The sequence below is a fragment of the Saccoglossus kowalevskii genome, chromosome 4 (assembly GCF_978046115.1).
Source record: "Saccoglossus kowalevskii chromosome 4, keSacKowa6.1, whole genome shotgun sequence".
Classification (NCBI taxonomy): Eukaryota; Metazoa; Hemichordata; class Enteropneusta; family Harrimaniidae; genus Saccoglossus; species Saccoglossus kowalevskii.
Genome location: NC_140644.1, coordinates 32,316,237 through 32,339,617, shown reverse-complemented (window position 1 = coordinate 32,339,617; position 23,381 = coordinate 32,316,237). Strand labels below are relative to the sequence as shown.

Sequence of the window (23,381 nt, the reverse complement as noted above, 5' to 3'; positions counted from 1 at the left end):
AAACTGCTATATTTTGTGAAAACAACGAAGTTTGTCATCTTTTTGGGAATCATTTTACTATTTTTTTAACTACATAGTCCCTGTTTATATTATAGACATGATATACATAATTATATATTTAATTTTTTTAATATAGAATTTTATATATATATGACCTAATGTGTGATGTGTCTATTGATTGGTCCAATCAGCCATTTTGAATCCAATCTAAATATAAAATGATGTGCATCATTATGTTCAGATTTTGTACCATGTTTGAACAGAATCTGTCCATACAGTACTGAGATCCAGTTCCAGAATGGTGAAAATGTGAAATTTTAAGCATTTTTGGTCTTAAAATTTATTCAGCTTATGTCCCTAGCAACATGTTTCTGTGATATAACAAGGTATATCATTGGTCGTCCAACGACAAATACTAGAAAAGGTTCATGTACCTGCATATCAACAAGTTTTTCCAGGCTGGGATTCTTCACTAAATGTTTTGTGATTTCTTCTTTTGTTTTCTTGATTTCTCGCAACTGATTTTCTATTGCTATTTTCAAATGTAGATTTTTCTGCTGTAATTCTTGGTTCATCTGTGCATTCCTCTGTGCTGCCTGGGACGTAAGATTCTGTTTAAAAAAAAAGTTGAATATATACATTAACAAGCAGTCTCTTGGCTAGCTCCGCTGTTAGCAGTGCACATTCCAATTACAGAATTGAAGATATCAACACAAAATGAACAAATCTGAGTGAGAGAGGTACACCTGAGGTACATACCGGTATATGTATAATATCAAAGCAATCAAACTTAAAGTTTTCAACAAGAAGTCAAAAATATCACTTTTTACCAAAAACGACAAAAATATTCATCTAAATTAGAGAATTGAAGATATCATCATGAAATCTAAGACAGGTCTACCCAAAGTATCAAAGCAATCAGACTAGTTGATGCAGACGCCAGCCAAACACACAAAGTCAACAGCAGGGCTAAAATGCGTAAACTGTCCCAAATATCATTAAATTTCTGAATAGAAAACAATGTTTTGTCACTAAAATTTTTTTTCAATTTTTTGTGTTAGACGACATTGAATATCACTGTTGTCTCTCATTGCCAGTAGATTTAGCTTTCCCATTGAGGGGTTGACCCAATTTAATGTATTTTCAACTTATGGTAGGAATAGAACTTGGATCTACTGATCATAAGTCTGATGCTACATACAACAACTATGCTATGCTACCAGTGATATTTTTATCCAAAAAAGTTTTAGTACACAATTTGCTGTGTCCAAACAAGGCTTAAATGAAACACATAATTTCTTATAGATGAACTAATTTTGAACCTGTGTGCATAGATGCAGAAACCATATATTGAAGGAAAATATCTTGTATGTACAATCTGCATATCATGCTACAGGCCAAAAAAACCAAGCTTATATAACACTAGATAAATACCTGTATTTTTTTCCATGTAGATACAGCTGGTCTGTACTGCATTGAAGATTTTAAGATTCTAGCTTTGGTTGTGGGACTGTATGGTTTACAGCGAGAGCGTCTGCTAGTTGAGGGTTTCACTGACGTACTGATGACATCATTACAGAGATTCAAAACAATGTCATTTTCAGTGTCTTTCATAAGGGAAAGTAATGAAGACTGATGTACTTTGGAAATGGCTGAAGTATTCTGGATGTTGTTGTTGGAGCTGTTCTTGTGACTAGAATCCTGTGAAATACCGTCATTCATTGTTGCTGGAGTAGCCATTTGATTAGTCATGGCCGGCTCTTTCAAAATGCAGGTAGATATCTTGCTTTTTTCAGATGTGACTGAAATAATAAAATCCACAATGATGTCATGAAATGATACAAATCAACCAGACAAATGTGGTCATTATATATTTAATAACAACCATGACAACCATATTTTTAGTGCTTAATTTTGGACCAAAAGTCATTGTTAATGACTGTCTGTATTTGGATGAATTAGTGAGGACTCAAAAGTTTCAATAAAACTGAAAATAATATTCACACCATTATGTCTCGCATTTGTACCTAATTTATATGAAATGAGTGAAAGTGTATCTGAGAATTTGGTGGAATACATGAGAGACAAGTACTTGTCCATATTGAGAGATATTGCTCTGGAACAGCATTCAAAATCAGTCATTTTCAATACATGTGTATATATAACATGATGTATAATGAATATATAAAATTTAAATATAATAAGTCAAAGCATTTAAGAGATATGGCTCTAGAAGCCCAATCATTGAAACAAAATGGCCGCCAGTCAGCCATTTTAAATCCAATCTGAAAAATAAATCGACGAGCATCAGGAACCCGTAATGTCTAATATATGTACCATGTTTGAACGAAATCCACCCATAAATGCCAGAAATGCTTGATATTTGATGATTTTTTAGCACAGAAATGACCACCATTCAGCCTTTTTGAATAGGATAGTCAAATCAATATATCTGTCTATCTATGACATGATGTATAATGAATATTTAAAATTTGAACATAATCAGTGAAAGCAAGTCAGAGATATGGCACGAGAACCACATTCATTAATACAAAATGGCCACCAGTCAGCCATTTTGAAACTTATCTGAAAAACAAAATTATTTGCATCAAGGTCCCATAATGTCTAATGTATATACCAAGTTTGAGCAAAATCCATCTGTAAACAGCCGAGAAATGGTTGATTTTTACGATTTTTTAGCACAAAAATGGCCGCCATTCGGCCATCTTGAATCAGATCGTAAAACAAAATGATGTGCATCAAGGTCCTATAATGTCTCATGTATATACCAAGTTTGAACAAAATCCATCTGTAAACAGCCGAGAAATGCTTGATTTTGATGATTTTTAGCACAAAAATGGCTGTTATTCGGCCATCTTGAATCAGATCGTGAAACAAATTGATGTGCATATGTATAATATCATGTATGATGTATGTGTGAAGTGTGATTGTGATTAATCCAGGCATTTCTAAGATACAGGTCCGGACGCACGCACAGACGCACGCACGGACACACGGAGGTCAAAACATAAGTCCCCGTTTTCGGACTGCGTCCGAACGGGGACTAAAAAATAGGGAAGACAAATGACAAGCTTCAATAGCTCACCATGGGTGAATACAATGATTAGATGAATAATGCCAGGCCAGAAATACTTGAGAAACATTCTATGAAAAGTTGTAATGTTTTTGCAACTAAAACGGGGAATTTAAAACAAACAAACGGATGTGCATTATGTCTTACTTTTAAACCTACTTTAATAATTGGTAGAAATCCGTAAAATGTATGTCTGAGAAATGCTTATGAAAAAGTGAAAATACAAATAAAAGACAACCAGTCAGCCAGTATAAATCAAATTGAGAAACAAAATGAAGTATACCAGTAACCCACCATGAATAATGTCACTACCAGGTAATAATGTTCAACGCATGGACGAACAGAATCAAAAGCTCTAGTCCCAATTTCAGACTAAGCCTGATAAGAAACTAACAAATATTGTCATACATTGCGTTCTACGTCACCAATGGTTTGACTGACATGCATATGGTATGGATTCATATCATATCATGACACATATCATATCATATCATATCATATCATATCATTATCTTGGTATAAATCATGTGGGCTTGTCATGCTTACCTATATTCTGGATAGAGCTATGGCTACTGGTGTCAATAACTTTGTTGTCGACAACCGAGGACTGATCACCAATTATCATGTCTGGTGTAGATGGCAATGTAGAATCCTCCTTATCACATTTTAATTTCTTTGTCTTCATACAAACTGTATCTCCATCTACCAATTCTCCACAAATGTCAGCATCATCAAGTTTACGCTTATCGATTGTTGCTTTTTGATATGTCTTGTTATTCTCTCCAACTTTGTTTGTATTACATGATTGGTCATAGAGGGCAGTATTGCCTAGTTTGAATTCATTCTCATTCAATTCTGCCACTGTATGTGTCATTATATTGGCAGTAACACAGCTATCTCCTGACTTTTGAAAATGCTGAGTGACATCTTCAGTTCCAGTGACTTCTGTCACATGGAATGTACCTTCAATATCGGTGGTGTACTCGTCATCATTCATTTTGGGGCCAATATCGCTGGGTTTCGTACTTTTCGATAAACAGTATTCCATATTTAAGGAATCAGTTGTGTTCATTTCAGTGGCACAGTCACAAATGTCTACATAAGGAGAATCAGAATCATCTGTTGTCCAGGCAACTGCATCACTTAATCTTGGATCTCCGCAGTGTAATTTGGTACATTCCTGAATGGTATTAGTTTTCAGCAATGACATAACACAGCACTCATCATTCAAAATGGACAGATTTTCCGGCAAAGTTTTTCCGTCATATTGTGACATCAAACATGTGGACTGTACTGCACAGCCCCCAAATCTAGTTATTTTATTTTGATTATTCAAACAACTTTCACAAGATGTCATCTTAGGAATCTGATTGTCAATACTGATTATTCCGTATTTGTCTTTTGTGTCATTATCGTTCTCATCAAGTGTTTTTACAGTGGTTTCCATGGTAATTGGATTAACTAAAGTGGTTTCCTTGGTATTTGGCTTATCTAAAGAATGTACCTGATGTTTAAGATGACTATCACACACATCACATTCTCGCTTTGCATGTTTTAATTTTACAGTATCCTTATCAGTTGTAGGTTTATCCGAACACGATATCTCTTGCACCTGACAGTCATCGTTCATCTTTTGAAAAATCTCTTCATCATTTGCTTCATCTTTTTCCATGGTATTGTCATCAGTACCATCACCATCTTTATCTGGATTACCCTTTCCTTCAGAATCTGTGGAGTCTTTTTTGGCATGGCCAATGCTGTCATCTTCATCATCATTCACATCATCATCGTTATCATAATTATCATCGTCAGACACTTTGTCATCGCCTTGTTTGATTGCTCTCTGGCCAATGAGGCGCTTGCCTTCCTCAGCACTATAAACAAACAGTGTTGATATCATAAGGTCATATTACTCTGGAACAGCATTTGTTGACAATCAGTCGGCCATTTTGAATTTGTTCTGAATAAATGTGCACCAGGATCTCATACTGTCCAATGTTTGTACCAAGTTTAAATGAAAAACCCATACATGACGTGATTCGGTGATTTTTAACATTAAAATAGCTGACATTTGGTTATTTTGTATTGGATTGTCAAATGTGCAACATAATGTATATCTAAAGTTTGAATATGATTGGTCAGGGAATGTGTGAGATATGACTGTGAAGAATTTGTTAAAACAAAATGACATGCCTCAAGTTCTTATCATATCTAATGTATGTACTAAGTTTGAATGAAATTTGTTCATACACAACCAAGATCTGGTTCAGAATGGAAGAATGTTTATTTTGATATATTTTTAGCACAAAAATGGTCGCCATTTGGCCATTTTGAATCAGATCGCGAATGACATGTATATGTATTCCAAGAGACGTGATGGGTATATGAAGTTTGATTGTAATTGGTCCAGGCATGCTGGAGATACTGCTGGAGACCCATACACACATGAGGTCAAAGATCAAAACGTAATTTCCTGTTTTCAGACTTCATCCGAATGGGAACTAAAAATAGAGAAATACCTACATATATTTTATCAAACTAATCAGGATACTGGTAGTCATTTTCAAGAAGAAAATATTCACTAAAATTAGAGAATTAAATTATTGTCACAAAATAAATGAATCTGATAGATATCCACCCAAGGTACCTTCATATAAAATATTACTGCTATACTGCTTTGTGAACATTACTAAATAAGCTGTTTTGTTATGATTAGGTGATTGGAACATTTTAGTCAAATCAACAGGGAAGTAAAACTAATACTGACGGACACGTTGAATACAGAAGATTTTCTCTTAAATTTATTTTATTCAATAGTATAAGAGCCTAGACAGCGAATAACAAATATTAGAGAAACAAGTCACCTCATGGTTGAAATAGATCAGCTGTCTTTGCAGATTGTTTTCCTCAAAACAAATTAAAATTAATGTTCTACGATGAAATATTAAAATGAGGTGGACGTTGTGAAGCGTGTGTTAGAATTTCATGTAAACAAACAATGTATTTTACACACGTTGTGTACGTCGCTATGAGTTCCATATCAAACAGAACTATTTTCTATGGTTATTGTCACCATAACTTTCTTTCTATTTCAAAACCATGGTAGTTTATATAGTTGTTGCTATGGTAATTACAATTGTTATTATCTTTTTACAAACCATACCAAGTATCCAAGCAATTTTTTACCATAAATAACTAAACTATTTGCAAAAAATAGAGAATTAAAGAAGTCGTCACATGATGAACAAATCAGACAGAGGTCCAACCAAGGTACCTTCATACCAAGTATCTAAGCAGTTGAGCTAGTAGTTTACAAAAAGAAGTTGAAACAATGTTTTTTTTACAATAAATGACAGGCAGACAGACAGACAAAGAGTGATATTTGTACAAGGAATCAAAACACTGACCTTATAATCTGGTGCACACTGATAATATATTCTGGTTTCTTTGTACATTTGTTGACACACAGGTAACCATACATTTTTTCATAGATAGTTTCACCAAATTTACTGCATGTTCTACCAACTAGGTGAACAACTCCATCACTGAATACTGAGTGAAAGGAAAGCTTATATGTTAATTTCTATTATGTTACAATTATAATGGAAATTATTCACAGCTTATTGGTGATAACAGTCACAATTCATTTATTAATTGTTGGAAGTTTCTACATTAAAAACAGGAATCCATGAAAATGTACAATCAGTCAGATGTTAAGTGATAGTATCTAGACAATTTTATTGTAAATATCAACAAAGATGGATGACTGAGTGTTAAAGATCATAAAGACACTACATCATAGCATAACTGTAGTTACTTGCAATACTTACATTGTTTGTGCAATTTTTCCATGGCAACAACATCTTGTTGATGCAGGAACGCATAAGCTGATTTTCCAACCACTTCTTCAGGCATGTATCCAGTATGCCGGCTTGCTCTATAATATGAAGAAATTTATTTCAATATATATTTGTTTTTCATTTCTTTTTTTTTAATTTTTACATTCTTAATCATTTTTGTTTTCTAGAGCGAACAAATGGGTATTGTCAAATAGAGAATTGACATTAAAGAATTGTCATTTCCAGAAGATGTTGAAAATAGCAATTTTTGCAAAATGAACAAATCCAGAGGTTCATTCAAGGTATTTACATGTAAAATATAGAAACAACTGAGCTGGCCATTTTCGAAAAGAAGTCAAAAATAGTATTTTTTTTACTAGGAATGGCAGAAATATTCCCTTAAATTTAAATTTAACCTATCGTCACAAAACCAACAAATCTGAGCGACAACCATCTAAGTCAATATACAGCTGATCTTTTTATGAAATTGATGGACAATGGCAGGGAACAAGCAGTTTGTCAACAGCAGAGCTGACAACATAGCAGAAACAACGTTGTTGTCACAGAAAAATGAACGATTACACAACTGTAGTAAGAGATCTCAAAGACATTAATAGACAATTATGACATAAACTTTATCTTATAATTAGACATAATTCACTTGCTCCCCCAAAATGTGCAGCCTGTAACTCATCTTCAGAGAGAATGCACAAAAATGCAGATGACCACAAATAAAGCAAGTATGAGGCAGTTGCAAACAAATTAAATTTGCAAATCATGGTGGGTGAAAAATTGTGGCATGTGAAAAGTCACAATTAAAATTGGTAGATGTGTGCCAACCTTAAAGGGCGGCAGTCGTCCAGCGTTCTGTTCGATATGGGACTCATAGCGACGTATACAACGTGTGTAAAATACATTGCTTATTTAAATGAAATTCGAACATGCGCTGCGCGACGACCACCACATTGAAAAACAAAAGACAAATTAATTGATAACTTAAAACAATAAAACATACTTGCACAATTCTACTTTAATAAATTTCGTAAACTCAAAGAATATAAATTCAGAGTTACTTACACTGGATGTGTGAAGTTAATAATTCCCATCATATCATGCCTTGTTATGTATTCCCCTTCAGGTGGAGCTGAAATGATGTCTTGTATTCGTAATTCAGTCTGTAATCGTCCCACAGCAATCATACTAATTCCAGGCTGCAGTGGAAAATGACTTCCTAACAATAACAAAATAATAAAATTAACACAATAATTACTTAATACATTAACACGTTTCTGAGTGAGTCATTTGTAAACTACAATTGCTACATTTACACAACAGTATTCTATCGGGTCGAACTACTGCTCCTCCCACTGATTAACAGGATGATCATTGCCCAATGTCGCAGTCAAACGGCTCTTATTTTTGCAATCATGGGTGTTACCATTCATTCATCTACAATTGTCCGCAAAGTGTGGCAACATACATGTAGTAGTCAATGGTGAGAGGAGATAGGGCATGATTTCAGCCGAATGGTTTTACACGGTCAGAGCTATGTCAGGCCCAATCCCATCAGTGCTCAACCATGGTTTTACATGGTCAGAGCTATGTCAGGCCCAATCCCATCAGTGCTCAACCATGGTTTTACACGGTCAGAGCTATGTCAGGCCCAATCCCATCAGTTCTCAACCATGGTTTTACACGGTCAGAGCTATGTCAGGCCCAATCCCATCAGTGCTCAACCATGGTTTTACACGGTCAGAGCTATGTCAGGCCCAATCCCATCAGTGCTCAACCATGGTTTTACATGGTCAGAGCTATGTCAGGCCCAATCCCATCAGTGCTCAACCATGGTTTTACATGGTCAGAGCTATGTCAGGCCCAATCCCATCAGTGCTCAACCATGGTTTTACATGGTCAGAGCTATGTCAGGCCCAATCCCATCAGTGCTCAACCATGGTTTTACACGGTCAGAGCTATGTCAGGCCCAATCCCATCAGTGCTCAACCATGGTTTTACACGGTCAGAGCTATGTCAGGCCCAATCCCATCAGTGCTCAACCATGGTTTTACATGGTCAGAGCTATGTCAGGCCCAATCCCATCAGTGCTCAACCATGGTTTTACACAGTCAGAGCTATGTCAGGCCCAATCCCATCAGTGCTCAACCATGGTTTTACACGGACAGAGCTATGTCAGGCCCAATTCCATCAGTGCTCAACCATGGTTTTACACGATCAGAGCTATGTCAGGCCCAATCCCATCAGCGCTCAACCATGGTTTTACACGGTCAGAGCTATGTCAGGCCCAATCCCATCAGTGCTCAACCATGGTTTTACACGGTCAGAGCTATGTCAGGCCCAATCCCATCAGTTCTCAACCATGGTTTTACACGGTCAGAGCTATGTCAGGCCCAATCCCATCAGTGCTCAACCATGGTTTTACACGGTCAGAGCTATGTCAGGCCCAATCCCATCAGTGCTCAACCATGGTTTTACACGGTCAGAGCTATGTCAGGCCCAATCCCATCAGTGCTCAACCATGTTTTTACACGGTCAGAGCTATGTCAGGCCCAATCCCATCAGTGCTCAACCATGGTTTTACACGGTCAGAGCTATGTCAGGCCCAATCCCATCAGTGCTCAACCATGGTTTTACACGGTCAGAGCTATGTCAGGCCCAATCCCATCAGTGCTCAACCATGGTTTTACACGGTCAGAGCTATGTCAGGCCCAATCCCATCAGTGCTCAACCATGGTTTTACACGGTCAGAGCTATGTCAGGCCCAATCCCATCAGTGCTCAACCATGTTTTTACACGGTCAGAGCTATGTCAGGCCCAATCCCATCAGTGCTCAACCATGGTTTTACACGGTCAGAGCTATGTCAGGCCCAATCCCATCAGTGCTCAACCATGGTTTTACACGGTCAGAGCTATGTCAGGCCCAATCCCATCAGTGCTCAACCATGGTTTTACACGGTCAGAGCTATGTCAGGCCCAATCCCATCAGTGCTCAACCATGGTTTTACACGGTCAGAGCTATGTCAGGCCCATCCCATCAGTGCTCAACCATGGTTTTACACGGTCAGAGCTATGTCAGGCCCAATCCCATCAGTGCTCAACCATGGTTTTACACAGTCAGAGCTATGTCAGGCCCAATCCCATCAGTGCTCAACCATGTTTTTACACGGTCAGAGCTATGTCAGGCCCAATCCCATCAGTGCTCAACCATGGTTTTACACGGTCAGAGCTATGTCAGGCCCAATCCCATCAGTGCTCAACCATGGTTTTACACGGTCAGAGCTATGTCAGGCCCAATCCCATCAGTGCTCAACCATGGTTTTACACGGTCAGAGCTATGTCAGGCCCAATCCCATCAGTGCTCAACCATGGTTTTACACGGTCAGAGCTATGTCAGGCCCAATCCCATCAGTGCTCAACCATGGTTTTACACGGTCAGAGCTACGTCAGGTCCAATCCCATCAGTGCTCAACCATGGTTTTACACGGTCAGAGCTATGTCAGGCCCAGTCCCATCAGTGCTCAACCATGGTTTTACACGGTCAGAGCTATGTCAGGCCCAATCCCATCAGTGCTCAACCATGGTTTTACACGGTCAGAGCTATGTCAGGCCCAATCCCATCAGTTCTCAACCATGGTTTTACACGGTCAGAGCTATGTCAGGCCCAATCCCATCAGTTCTCAACCATGGTTTTACACGGTCAGAGCTATGTCAGGCCCAATTCCATCAGTTCTCAACCATGGTTTTACACGGTCAGAGCTATGTCAGGCCCAATCCCATCAGTGCTCAACCATGGTTTTACACGGTCAGAGCTATGTCAGGCCCAATCCCATCAGTTCTCAACCATGGTTTTACACGGTCAGAGCTATGTCAGGCCCAATCCCATCAGTGCTCAACCATGGTTTTACACGGTCAGAGCTATGTCAGGCCCATCCCATCAGTGCTCAACCATGGTTTTACACGGTCAGAGCTATGTCAGGCCCAATCCCATCAGTGCTCAACCATGGTTTTACACAGTCAGAGCTATGTCAGGCCCAATCCCATCAGTGCTCAACCATGTTTTTACACGGTCAGAGCTATGTCAGGCCCAATCCCATCAGTGCTCAACCATGGTTTTACACGGTCAGAGCTATGTCAGGCCCAATCCCATCAGTGCTCAACCATGGTTTTACACGGTCAGAGCTATGTCAGGCCCAATCCCATCAGTGCTCAACCATGGTTTTACACGGTCAGAGCTATGTCAGGCCCAATCCCATCAGTGCTCAACCATGGTTTTACACGGTCAGAGCTATGTCAGGCCCAATCCCATCAGTGCTCAACCATGGTTTTACACGGTCAGAGCTATGTCAGGTCCAATCCCATCAGTGCTCAACCATGGTTTTACACGGTCAGAGCTATGTCAGGCCCAGTCCCATCAGTGCTCAACCATGGTTTTACACGGTCAGAGCTATGTCAGGCCCAATCCCATCAGTGCTCAACCATGGTTTTACACGGTCAGAGCTATGTCAGGCCCAATCCCATCAGTTCTCAACCATGGTTTTACACGGTCAGACCTATGTCAGGCCCAATCCCATCAGTTCTCAACCATGGTTTTACACGGTCAGAGCTACATGTATGTCAGGCCCAATCCCATCAGTGCTCAACCATGGTTTTACACGGTCAGAGCTATGTCAGGCCCAAACCCATCAGTGCTCAACCATGGTTTTACACAGTCAGAGCTATGTCAGGCCCAATCCCATCAGTGCTCAACCATGGTTTTACACAGTCAGAGCTATGTCAGGCCCAATCCCATCAGTGCTCAACCCTGAAGGTTTGATGAAGCTGACCTTGGCTTGATCGGAACGCATATATACAGCAGCATAGGGCTTCAATGAAATGTTCTCATTTAAGTGCAGCAAATATTTGTGAATGACAGTTTACATCACTTTTGTAAGTTCAAAATACATGGTTTAAGTGGACAGTGGTTGTCACATGACATATGCGGATTTGTGATCACATACATGTATGGTCATGTGATAAGTTAATCATATGTCTTGTGCCTTCATTATAGGTCTGGTTGCATGTCCTTGTCTGCAGTAGTGCTTTAATAGTCATCTGACATATTAGTCATATCTTTTGTCAATAATGCACTGGTTAATTTGTCTTATCTTCCAGGGAATCTCTGCATCAAGTTTCATTGAAATCTGTGGTTCTTAAGATATTGTCGAAAAAGCTGAAAATTGATTTATTATTAATATTTTCAAGTCCATTCAGGCCTTTACATTGCCGTAAAGAATTTATGATACCAAGTTTGAAAAGTGATGATTAGGATTTGAGATATCGATGGAAAAGCTTAAAACTGAGTAATTAAATTATTATGCAAATTAGGTCATTAATATGAAAATATTTTAACTCAAAACTAATCACCTCTGTGTATTGTCTCAAAGCATCTAATATATATACTAAGTTCCATTGAAATGCAATGACTGGGTTCTCGATATGATGGTTAAAAAAATAAATACATGTATACACACATACAGACAGGGTAACTGCAAAGGGTAATCTGTAAAAGGGTAACCTTTGTGTGCTCTGCACAAGGAAGTCAAGAAATAAGTAAATTGACTAACCTTTATGTTTTGTTTTGTAAGATTTTGTAACTTGTCCGACTACGTGTACCATTTCATACATCGGTAATGGACTGGACTGATCACGTACCTGTTTCATCCGAATATAGAACGACACATTTCTACATTCTGTAAAACAACATATTTGTAATCAGTCACAGAAATCGGGTTGATGTTTCAGTCTAAGTTTTTAAATTCAACTGAAATTTGGTTTTTCCTGCATTTACCTGTTTTCTGGACGTGCGGAGGGTCAGATAAACTGTCTTTTGTTTCATCAATCTGTGACAACTGCATTCTAATGATTCCATGATCATCTGGATGAATAATTTTACACACAGGCTGTCCAATTATTTCATCCTTTTACAAAATATGAACAGAAAATATGTCAAATACGAATAAAATATTTGTAATAATGTCTGTTCTGTCCAGATATAAAAGATTTGTGTTTCTGGTCATCATGTTTTATGGTATAAATGTACATATCATAGCTTTTTTGGCAAAATGAACAAAAAAAAAAATTATGTTTTCATGAAAACACATTGTACAGTGGCCCATAAGTAGACATCGTGGTAAGGAAGTAACTCATCCATTTTGAAGGATCCCAATAAAATGGCAACATGCACCTGCAACACAATATGTATTGTCAGTTTCATTGAAAGTGGCTTACCATCTCAGTTGCTGACACATTCAAGTTTTAGTTTGATACCAAAATGACTGCCAGTCATGCAAATCAGAACACAATTACACATGTACAGAACCCAAATAAATAGTCACCATTTTGGACTTCAGATACTTACTGGTATATGACCTAAATTCTTCTCTATAACATTGGATACAAACATCAGTGTTCCTTTCCTGGACACTATAAAGAGGAATCCACCAAGTGACTACAACACAAGAAAAATATGATCTACCTGTAAATACTGTGTAGAGAAGTTAAAATAAGGTTGATACAAAACCCTGATTATGTAAAATACATGTGAGAAAATGGAAATTGTGTTTTCTTTATTATTTTAACTCAAAATTGTCATATTGATTAGGACGAATGAGGTCACATGAGTGTGAATACAACTCAATAATAACTTTTGGACATACACAAATCATACAAGACATTATGTTTCTACAAGAAACGCACAATGATCTCCAGAAATTTAATTTCTTGATGACTCCAAAAGATGATGTAATAATAAAAAAGATTGGCAACTACTGTATATTCATAATGCATTTCAATCAAGAAATGAAAATGACATTTGATATGTAACACTTGCTTTATCCCATTAACAATTTTCTTTCCTTTTATAGTTGTAATTATCACAACTAATCTTTATTGCCATTAACTGATAGAAACATTGTATTTCTAAAGATGCAATAAAGTTATTATTATTATTATTATTAATATTATTACACATTCCTCTTTTATATTTAAAATAGTAACAAATTTGTTTGGATCTTGACAATACAGAATTAATATGTGGGCCCCCTTGAAAACACATTGACCAAATTACCTACATGTACAAATTGCTCTCTGTTACAGAAATATATTTAAGGCAGAAATCTAACCACATTCAAAAGGTTACCCATTCTGAGTTGCCATAGTGATGTAATTTTAGAATGCCTGTGCATCTTGTTGATGTTCTGGTGTCCAACACACAAACATTAATCAACACTATGAGTGTTAGATTAATAACTGAAACAAACAAACAAACAAACAAACAATCACATTTACTGTTATACAACCAAGCCTATAAGTTATATAATAAATCCATTATGAACTGGACACAGCTTTTGTTGGCCTCGGTCTTACAACTAATGCATCCTCTAAATCCCAGGCACTGCCACCATACGACTTTGGCCGCAAAAGTCATATCTCGCCTATACAGAATAAAATGACAAAACTTGAAAATATTAAATGAAATGAAGAACAGTGACCTAGATTCTGAGGGACGATTTTAGCATTTTAGTACTATTAGTTGCTGAAAACAACCTGTTAAGCATCTGTACTACCATGTAAAAATTGGTACACATTCTATTCATATTAAAAATGACAGGTCACTCTTACTGTTGTATATCCTAACTTGGGTTACATGTTACGCTTGTTAACACAATTATTTTGTATTTTTGTTTTTATTTTAAGACTGAAAATAAAATGAGTTTAAAAGGTTTTTGTTATTTTTTCCTTCCTTCCTTACAAATGTGATCAATTTAAAAAAAAAATGTTAGTAACTGCTTTGAAAGATTCCAAAACGATCCAATGAATAAGAACAGTATTGAAAGGTGAAAACGAACAAATCACAGAAACAAGCATGCCTTGTTTAAGTCTTGCCAATCTACATGTGACTAAAGATACACAAACTGAATTGATGTGTTTACAGACACAAGTTTCAAAGTCCAGGTTAAAAATAACAGATAATACTTGATATGCATAGCACGTACATGAACATGAATATAGACAAAAATTTATTTTTCATTGATTGAATTCAACACGACTAGAAACAAACACTGTGTTGAAATACCCACTACACATTAACAGTCAAATGATTTTCTACCACTAAGAGCCAATTGTCGTCACCCTAAAAAGAGGATCACCATAATCTCAAAACCGCATCTACGACTTGGCACAATCTTTGACACATGTATATGTAATCAGATGCTTAAAGATTAATGTGTGTAATAACTATAAATATGAACAAAGTCCATTATGAACAACAATAACAAATGCCAGTAGTGTACAAAGTCCAATTCTATCATATTATAGAAGCTGGTGAAAAGTAAAGTGTTAATGTCCTAGTTAGACAAGGTCAAGATCAACATGTAATTGTAATCAACAGTGAACAAAATCATGAATATTCAAATTTACTCAGAAACGATGAAATATCAGCAATAATGATATTATGAGTGTCTGCATTGAGCAGCACTCTACCCATAATGCACAGTCAGCATACTCTGGTTAGAACTATGAATGAGTGTCTACAGTGTCTGCATTGAGCAGTACTCCACACATAATGCACAGTCAGCATACTCTGGTTAGAACTATGAATGAGTGTCTACAGTGTCTGCATTTAGCAGTACTCCACACATAATGCACAGTCAGCATACTCTGGTTAGAACTATGAATGAGTGTCTACAGTGTCTGCATTGAGCAGTACTCCACCCATAATGCACAGTCAGCATACTCTGGTTAGAACTATGAATGAGTGTCTACAGTGTCTGCATTGAGCAGTACTCCACCCATAATGCACAGTCAGCATACACTGGTTAGAACTATGAATGAGTGTCTACAGTGTCTGCATTGAGCAGTACTCCACCCATAAAGCACGGTCAGCATACTCTGGTTAGAACTATGAATGAGTGTCTGCAGTGTCTGCATTGAGCAGCACTCTACCCATAATGCACAGTCAGCATACTCTGGTTAGAACTATGAATGAGTGTCTACAGTGTCTGCATTGAGCAGCACTCCACCCATAATGCACAGTCAGCATACTCTGGTTAGAACTATGAATGAGTGTCTACAGTGTCTGCATTGAGCAGTACTCCACCCATAATGCACAGTCAGCATACACTGGTTAGAACTATGAATGAGTGTCTACAGTGTCTGCATTGAGCAGTACTCCACCCATAATGCACAGTCAGCATACTCTGGTTAGAACTATGAATGAGTGTCTACAGTGTCTGCATTGAGCAGTACTCCACCCATAATGCACAGTCAGCATACTCTGGTTAGAACTATGAACGAGTGTCTGCAATGTCTGCATTGAGCAGTACTCCACCCATAATGCACAGTCAGCATACTCTGGTTAGAACTATGAATGAGTGTCTACAGTGTCTGCATTGAGCAGTACTCCACCCATAAAGCACAGTCAGCATACTCTGGTTAAAACTATGAATGAGTGTCTACAGTGTCAGCATTGAGCAGTACTCCACCCATAATGCACAGTCAGCATACTCTGGTTAGAACTATGAATGAGTGTCTACAGTGTCTGCATTGACCAGTACTCCACCCATAATGCACAGTCAGCATACACTGGTTAGAACTATGAATGAGTGTCTACAGTGTCTGCATTGAGCAGTACTCCACCCATAATGCACAGTCAGCATACACTTGTTAGAACTATGAATGAGTGTCTGCAGTGTCTGCATTGAGCAGCACTCCACCCATAATGCACAGTCAGCATACTCTGGTTAGAACTATGAATGAGTGTCTACAGTGTCTGCATTGAGCAGTACTCCACCCATAATGCACAGTCAGCATACACTTGTTAGAACTATGAATGAGTGTCTACAGTGTCTGCATTGAGCAATACTCTACCCATAATGCACAGTCAGCATACTCTGGTTAAAACTATGAATGAGTGTCTACAGTGTCTGCATTGAGCAGTACTCCACCCATAATGCACAGTCAGCATACACTGGTTAGAACTATGAATGAGTGTCTACAGTGTCTGCATTGAGCAGTACTCTACCCATAATGCACAGTCAGCATACTCTGGTTAGAACTATGAATGAGTGTCTACAGTGTCTGCATTGAGCAGTACTCTACCCATAATGCACAGTCAGCATACTCTGGTTATAACTATGAATGAGTGTCTACAGTGTCTGCATTGAGCAGTACTCCACCCATAATGCACAGTCAGCATACACTTGTTAGAACTATGAATGAGTGTCTGCAGTGTCTGCATTGAGCAATACTCTACCCATAATGCACAGTCAGCATACTCTGGTTAAAACTATGAATGAGTGTCTACAGTGTCTGCATTGAGCAGTACTCCACCCATAATGCACAGTCAGCATACACTGGTTAGAACTATGAATGAGTGTCTACAGTGTCTGCATTGAGCAGTACTCTACCCATAATGCACAGTCAGCATACTCTGGTTAGAACTATGAATGAGTGTCTACAGTGTCTGCATTGAGCAGTACTCTACCCATAAAGCACAGTCAGCATACTCTGGTTATAACTATGAATGAGTGTCTACAGTGTCTGCATTGAGCAGTACTCCACCCATAAAGCACGGTCAGCATACTCTGGTTAGAACTATGAATGAGTGTCTACAGTGTCTGCATTGAGCAGTACTCTACCCATAATGCACAGTCAGCATACTCTGGTTATAACTATGAATGAGTGTCTACAGTGTCTGCATTGAGCAGTACTCTACCCATAATGCACAGTCAGCATACACTGGTTAGAACTATGAATGAGTGTCTACAGTGTCTGCATTGAGCAGTACTCTACCCATAATGCACAGTCAGCATACTCTGGTTAGAACTATGAATGAGTGTCTACAGTGTCTGCATTGAGCAGCACTCTACCCATAATGCACAGTCAGCATACTCTGGTTATAACTATGAATGAGTGTCTACAGTGTCTGCATTGAGCAGTACTCCACCCATAATGCACAGTCAGCATACACTGGTTAGAACTATGAATGAGTGTCTGCAGTGTCTGCATTGAGCAGTACTCTACCCATAATGCACAGTCAGCATACTCTGGTTAGAACTATGAATGAGTGTCTACAGTGTCTGCATTGAGCAGTACTCTACCCATAATGCACAGTCAGCATACTCTGGTTAGAACTATGAATGAGTGTCTACAGTGTCTGCATTGAGCAGTACTCCACCCATAAAGCACAGTCAGCATACTCTGGTTAGAACTATGAATGAGTGTCTACAGTGTCTGCATTGAGCAGCACTCCACCCATAAAGCACAGTCAGCATACTCTAGTTAGAACTATGAATGAGTGTCTACAGTGTCTGCATTGAGCAGTACTCCACCCATAATGCACAGTCAGCATACTCTGGTTAGAACTATGAATGAGTGTCTACAGTGTCTGCATTGAGCAGCACTCCACCCATAATGCACAGTCAGCATACTCTGGTTAGAACTATGAATGAGTGTCTACAGTGTCTGCATTGAGCAGTACTCCACACATAATGCACAGTCAGCATACTCTGGTTAGAACTATGAATGAGTGTCTACAGTGTCTGCATTTAGCAGTACTCCACACATAAAGCACAGTCAGCATACTCTGGTTAGAACTATGAATGAGTGTCTGCAGTGTCTGCATTGAGCAGTACTCCACCCATAATGCACGGTCAGCATACTCTGGTTAGAACTATGAATGAGTGTCTACAGTGTCTGCATTGAGCAGTACTCTACCCATAATGCACAGTCAGCATACTCTGGTTAGAACTATGAATGAGTGTCTACAGTGTCTGCATTGAGCAGTACTCTACCCATAATGCACAGTCAGCATACTCTGGTTAGAACTATGAATGAGTGTCTACAGTGTCTGCATTGAGCAGCACTCCACCCATAATGCACAGTCAGCATACTCTGGTTAGAACTATGAATGAGTGTCTACAGTGTCTGCATTGAGCAGTACTCCACCCATAATGCACAGTCAGCATACACTGGTTAGAACTATGAATGAGTGTCTACAGTGTCTGCATTGAGCAGTACTCTACCCATAATGCACAGTCAGCATACTCTGGTTAGAACTATGAATGAGTGTCTACAGTGTCTGCATTGAGCAGTACTCTACCCATAATGCACAGTCAGCATACTCTGGTTAGAACTATGAATGAGTGTCTACAGTGTCTGCATTGAGCAGTACTCCACCCATAAAGCACAGTCAGCATACTCTGGTTAGAACTATGAATGAGTGTCTACAGTGTCTGCATTGAGCAGCACTCCACCCATAAAGCACAGTCAGCATACTCTAGTTAGAACTATGAATGAGTGTCTACAGTGTCTGCATTGAGCAGTACTCCACCCATAATGCACAGTCAGCATACTCTGGTTAGAACTATGAATGAGTGTCTACAGTGTCTGCATTGAGCAGCACTCCACCCATAATGCACAGTCAGCATACTCTGGTTAGAACTATGAATGAGTGTCTACAGTGTCTGCATTGAGCAGTACTCCACACATAATGCACAGTCAGCATACTCTGGTTAGAACTATGAATGAGTGTCTACAGTGTCTGCATTTAGCAGTACTCCACACATAAAGCACAGTCAGCATACTCTGGTTAGAACTATGAATGAGTGTCTACAGTGTCTGCATTTAGCAGTACTCCACACATAAAGCACAGTCAGCATACTCTGGTTAGAACTATGAATGAGTGTCTGCAGTGTCTGCATTGAGCAGTACTCTACCCATAATGCACAGTCAGCATACACTAGTTAGAACTATGAATGAGTGTCTACAGTGTCTGCATTGAGCAGTACTCTACCCATAATGCACAGTCAGCATACACTGGTTAGAACTATGAATGAGTGTCTGCAGTGTCTGCATTGAGCAGCACTCTACCCATAATGCACAGTCAGCATACACTGGTTAGAACTATGAATGAGTGTCTACAGTGTCTGCATTGAGCAGCACTCCACCCATAATGCACAGTCAGCATACTCTGGTTAGAACTATGAATGAGTGTCTACAGTGTCTGCATTGAGCAGTACTCCACACATAATGCACAGTCAGCATACTCTGGTTAGAACTATGAATGAGTGTCTACAGTGTCTGCATTGAGCAGTACTCCACCCATAATGCACAGTCAGCATACTCTGGTTAGAACTATGAATGAGTGTCTACAGTGTCTGCATTGAGCAGTACTCCACACATAATGCACAGTCAGCATACTCTGGTTAGAACTATGAATGAGTGTCTACAGTGTCTGCATTGAGCAGTACTCCACCCATAATGCACAGTCAGCATACACTGGTTAGAACTATGAATGAGTGTCTACAGTGTCTGCATTGAGCAGCACTCCACCCATAATGCACAGTCAGCATACACTGGTTAGAACTATGAATGAGTGTCTGCAGTGTCTGCATTGAGCAGTACTCCACCCATAATGCACAGTCAGCATACTCTGGTTAGAACTATGAATGAGTGTCTACAGTGTCTGCATTGAGCAGTACTCCACACATAATGCACAGTCAGCATACTCTGGTTAGAACTATGAATGAGTGTCTACAGTGTCTGCATTGAGCAGTACTCCACCCATAATGCACAGTCAGCATACTCTGGTTAGAACTATGAATGAGTGTCTACAGTGTCTGCATTGAGCAGTACTCCACACATAATGCACAGTCAGCATACTCTGGTTAGAACTATGAATGAGTGTCTACAGTGTCTGCATTGAGCAGTACTCCACCCATAATGCACAGTCAGCATACACTGGTTAGAACTATGAATGAGTGTCTACAGTGTCTGCATTGAGCAGTACTCCACCCATAATGCACAGTCAGCATACACTGGTTAGAACTATGAATGAGTGTCTACAGTGTCTGCATTGAGCAGCACTCCACCCATAATGCACAGTCAGCATACTCTGGTTAGAACTATGAACGAGTGTCTGCAATGTCTGCATTGAGCAGTACTCCACCCATAATGCACAGTCAGCATACTCTGGTTAAAACTATGAATGAGTGTCTACAGTGTCTGCATTGAGCAGCACTCCTCCCATAATGCACAGTCAGCATACACTGGTTAGAACTATGAATGAGTGTCTACAGTGTCTGCATTGAGCAGTACTCCACCCATAATGCACAGTCAGCATACACTGGTTAGAACTATGAATGAGTGTCTACAGTGTCTGCATTGAGCAGTACTCCACCCATAATGCACAGTCAGCATACTCTGGTTAGAACTATGGAGTGTCTACAATGTCTGCATTGAGCAGCACTCCACCCATAATGCACAGTCAGCATACTCTGGTTAGAACTATGAACGAGTGTCTGCAATGTCTGCATTGAGCAGTACTCCACCCATAATGCACAGTCAGCATACTCTGGTTAAAACTATGAATGAGTGTCTACAGTGTCTGCATTGAGCAGCACTCCACCCATAATGCACAGTCAGCATACTCTGGTTAGAACTATGAATGAGTGTCTACAGTGTCTGCATTGAGCAGCACTCCACCCATAATGCACAGTCAGCATACTCTGGTTAGAACTATGAATGAGTGTCTACAGTGTCTGCATTGAGCAGCACTCCACCCATAATGCACAGTCAGCATACTCTGGTTAGAACTATGAATGAGTGTCTACAGTGTCTGCATTGAGCAGTACTCCACCCATAAAGCACAGTCAGCATACTCTGGTTAGAACTATGAATGAGTGTCTACAGTGTCTGCATTGAGCAGTACTCCACACATAATGCACAGTCAGCATACTCTGGTTAGAACTATGAATGAGTGTCTACAGTGTCTGCATTGAGCAGTACTCCACACATAATGCACAGTCAGCATACTCTGGTTAGAACTATGAATGAGTGTCTACAGTGTCTGCATTAAGCAGCACTCCACCCATAAAGCACAGTCAGCATACTCTGGTTAGAACTATGAATGAGTGTCTACAGTGTCTGCATTGAGCAGCACTCCACCCATAAAGCACAGTCAGCATACTCTAGTTAGAACTATGAATGAGTGTCTACAGTGTCTGCATTGAGCAGTACTCTACCCATAATGCACAGTCAGCATACACTGGTTAGAACTATGAATGAGTGTCTACAGTGTCTGCATTGAGCAGTACTCCACACATAATGCACAGTCAGCATACTCTGGTTAGAACTATGAATGAGTGTCTACAGTGTCTGCATTGAGCAGCACTCCACCCATAATGCACAGTCAGCATACACTGGTTAGAACTATGAATGAGTGTCTACAGTGTCTGCATTGAGCAGTACTCTACCCATAATGCACAGTCAGCATACACTGGTTAGAACTATGAATGAGTGTCTACAGTGTCTGCATTGAGCAGTACTCAACCCATAATGCACAGTCAGCATACACTGGTTAGAACTATGAATGAGTGTCTACAGTGTCTGCATTGAGCAGCACTCCACCCATAATGCACAGTCAGCATACTCTGGTTAGAACTATGAATTCCATGTTCATTCCCAACAAGGGTAGAACTAACACAGAGGAAAAACAGTCCCTCTGACTGAATGCTATTTTCCCAACTAACAATATATGGGAGCTTTTTATTTTTTGGTTATGTGGACAGCCAACTGTAGGAACCCACACTCTCCGTGTTACTGGCCAGAGATGCAATTTATCACGGTAAAATAGAATTCAGATATCAATGGTAATGGGTATGCAATTCTGTGCAGGTTCATGCATGCATCAACCAAAATTATTTCTATGGACGCTTGGAGATGTTTGATTGTGATTGAGAAAGGTTATCAACCTAGCCAACAGGACAAAGAGATATAATGCAACCTCATGTAGACAAATACAAACAAGTTCTTTCATAGACTCACTCATTTGCATTACGGTAATATATTTCCAGATTTGTATGCTTTTCTCACACAATTTTGTGATTGTCTGTGTAACATAATGTGATCTACACTGTATATGACCCTTGCTGCATACCTTTATTTTATACACCCTTGGATATACTGTACTATCTGGAAATCTGTGATTAAACGAATGCTGATATCTTTATGTATACAGTGATTTCAAACCAATGTAGAGCAAAATAAGTTAAGCTCACACCATAATGCTGATGTCTGCAAAATGGCTTTTTAGAATAGATGAGGAGGGAGTTTCCATATTGCTGATGTCTGCAAAATGGCTTTTTAGAATAGATGAGGAGGGAGTTTCCATATTGCTGATGTCTGCAAAATGGCTTTTAGGATAGATGAGGAGAGAGTTTCCATATTGCTGATGTCTGCAAAATGGCTTTCAGGATAGATGAGGAGGGAGTTAACATGATGCTGATGTCTGAAAAATGGCTTTTTAGGATAGATGAGGAGGGAGTTTCCATATTGCTGATGTCTGCAAAATGGGTTTTAGGATAGATGAGGAGAGAGTTTCGATGTTGCTGATG

General features: G+C 39.1%; 1 protein-coding gene across 1 annotated transcript in view; it reads right to left on the bottom strand.

Moving 5' to 3' along the window:
* Positions 1-23,381, bottom strand: part of LOC100374620 (uncharacterized) — a 36,579-nt gene that overhangs the window by 2,710 nt on the left and 10,488 nt on the right. The window contains exons 4-12 of the mRNA XM_006815358.3: positions 13,346-13,435; positions 12,776-12,905; positions 12,552-12,677; positions 8,011-8,164; positions 6,925-7,031; positions 6,502-6,646; positions 3,641-4,968; positions 1,435-1,802; positions 435-611 (exon numbers count right to left, since the gene is read on the bottom strand). Coding sequence (XP_006815421.1) covers positions 435-611; positions 1,435-1,802; positions 3,641-4,968; positions 6,502-6,646; positions 6,925-7,031; positions 8,011-8,164; positions 12,552-12,677; positions 12,776-12,905; positions 13,346-13,435 — 2,625 coding nt within the window. The remainder of the gene's footprint in view (positions 1-434; positions 612-1,434; positions 1,803-3,640; positions 4,969-6,501; positions 6,647-6,924; positions 7,032-8,010; positions 8,165-12,551; positions 12,678-12,775; positions 12,906-13,345; positions 13,436-23,381) is intronic.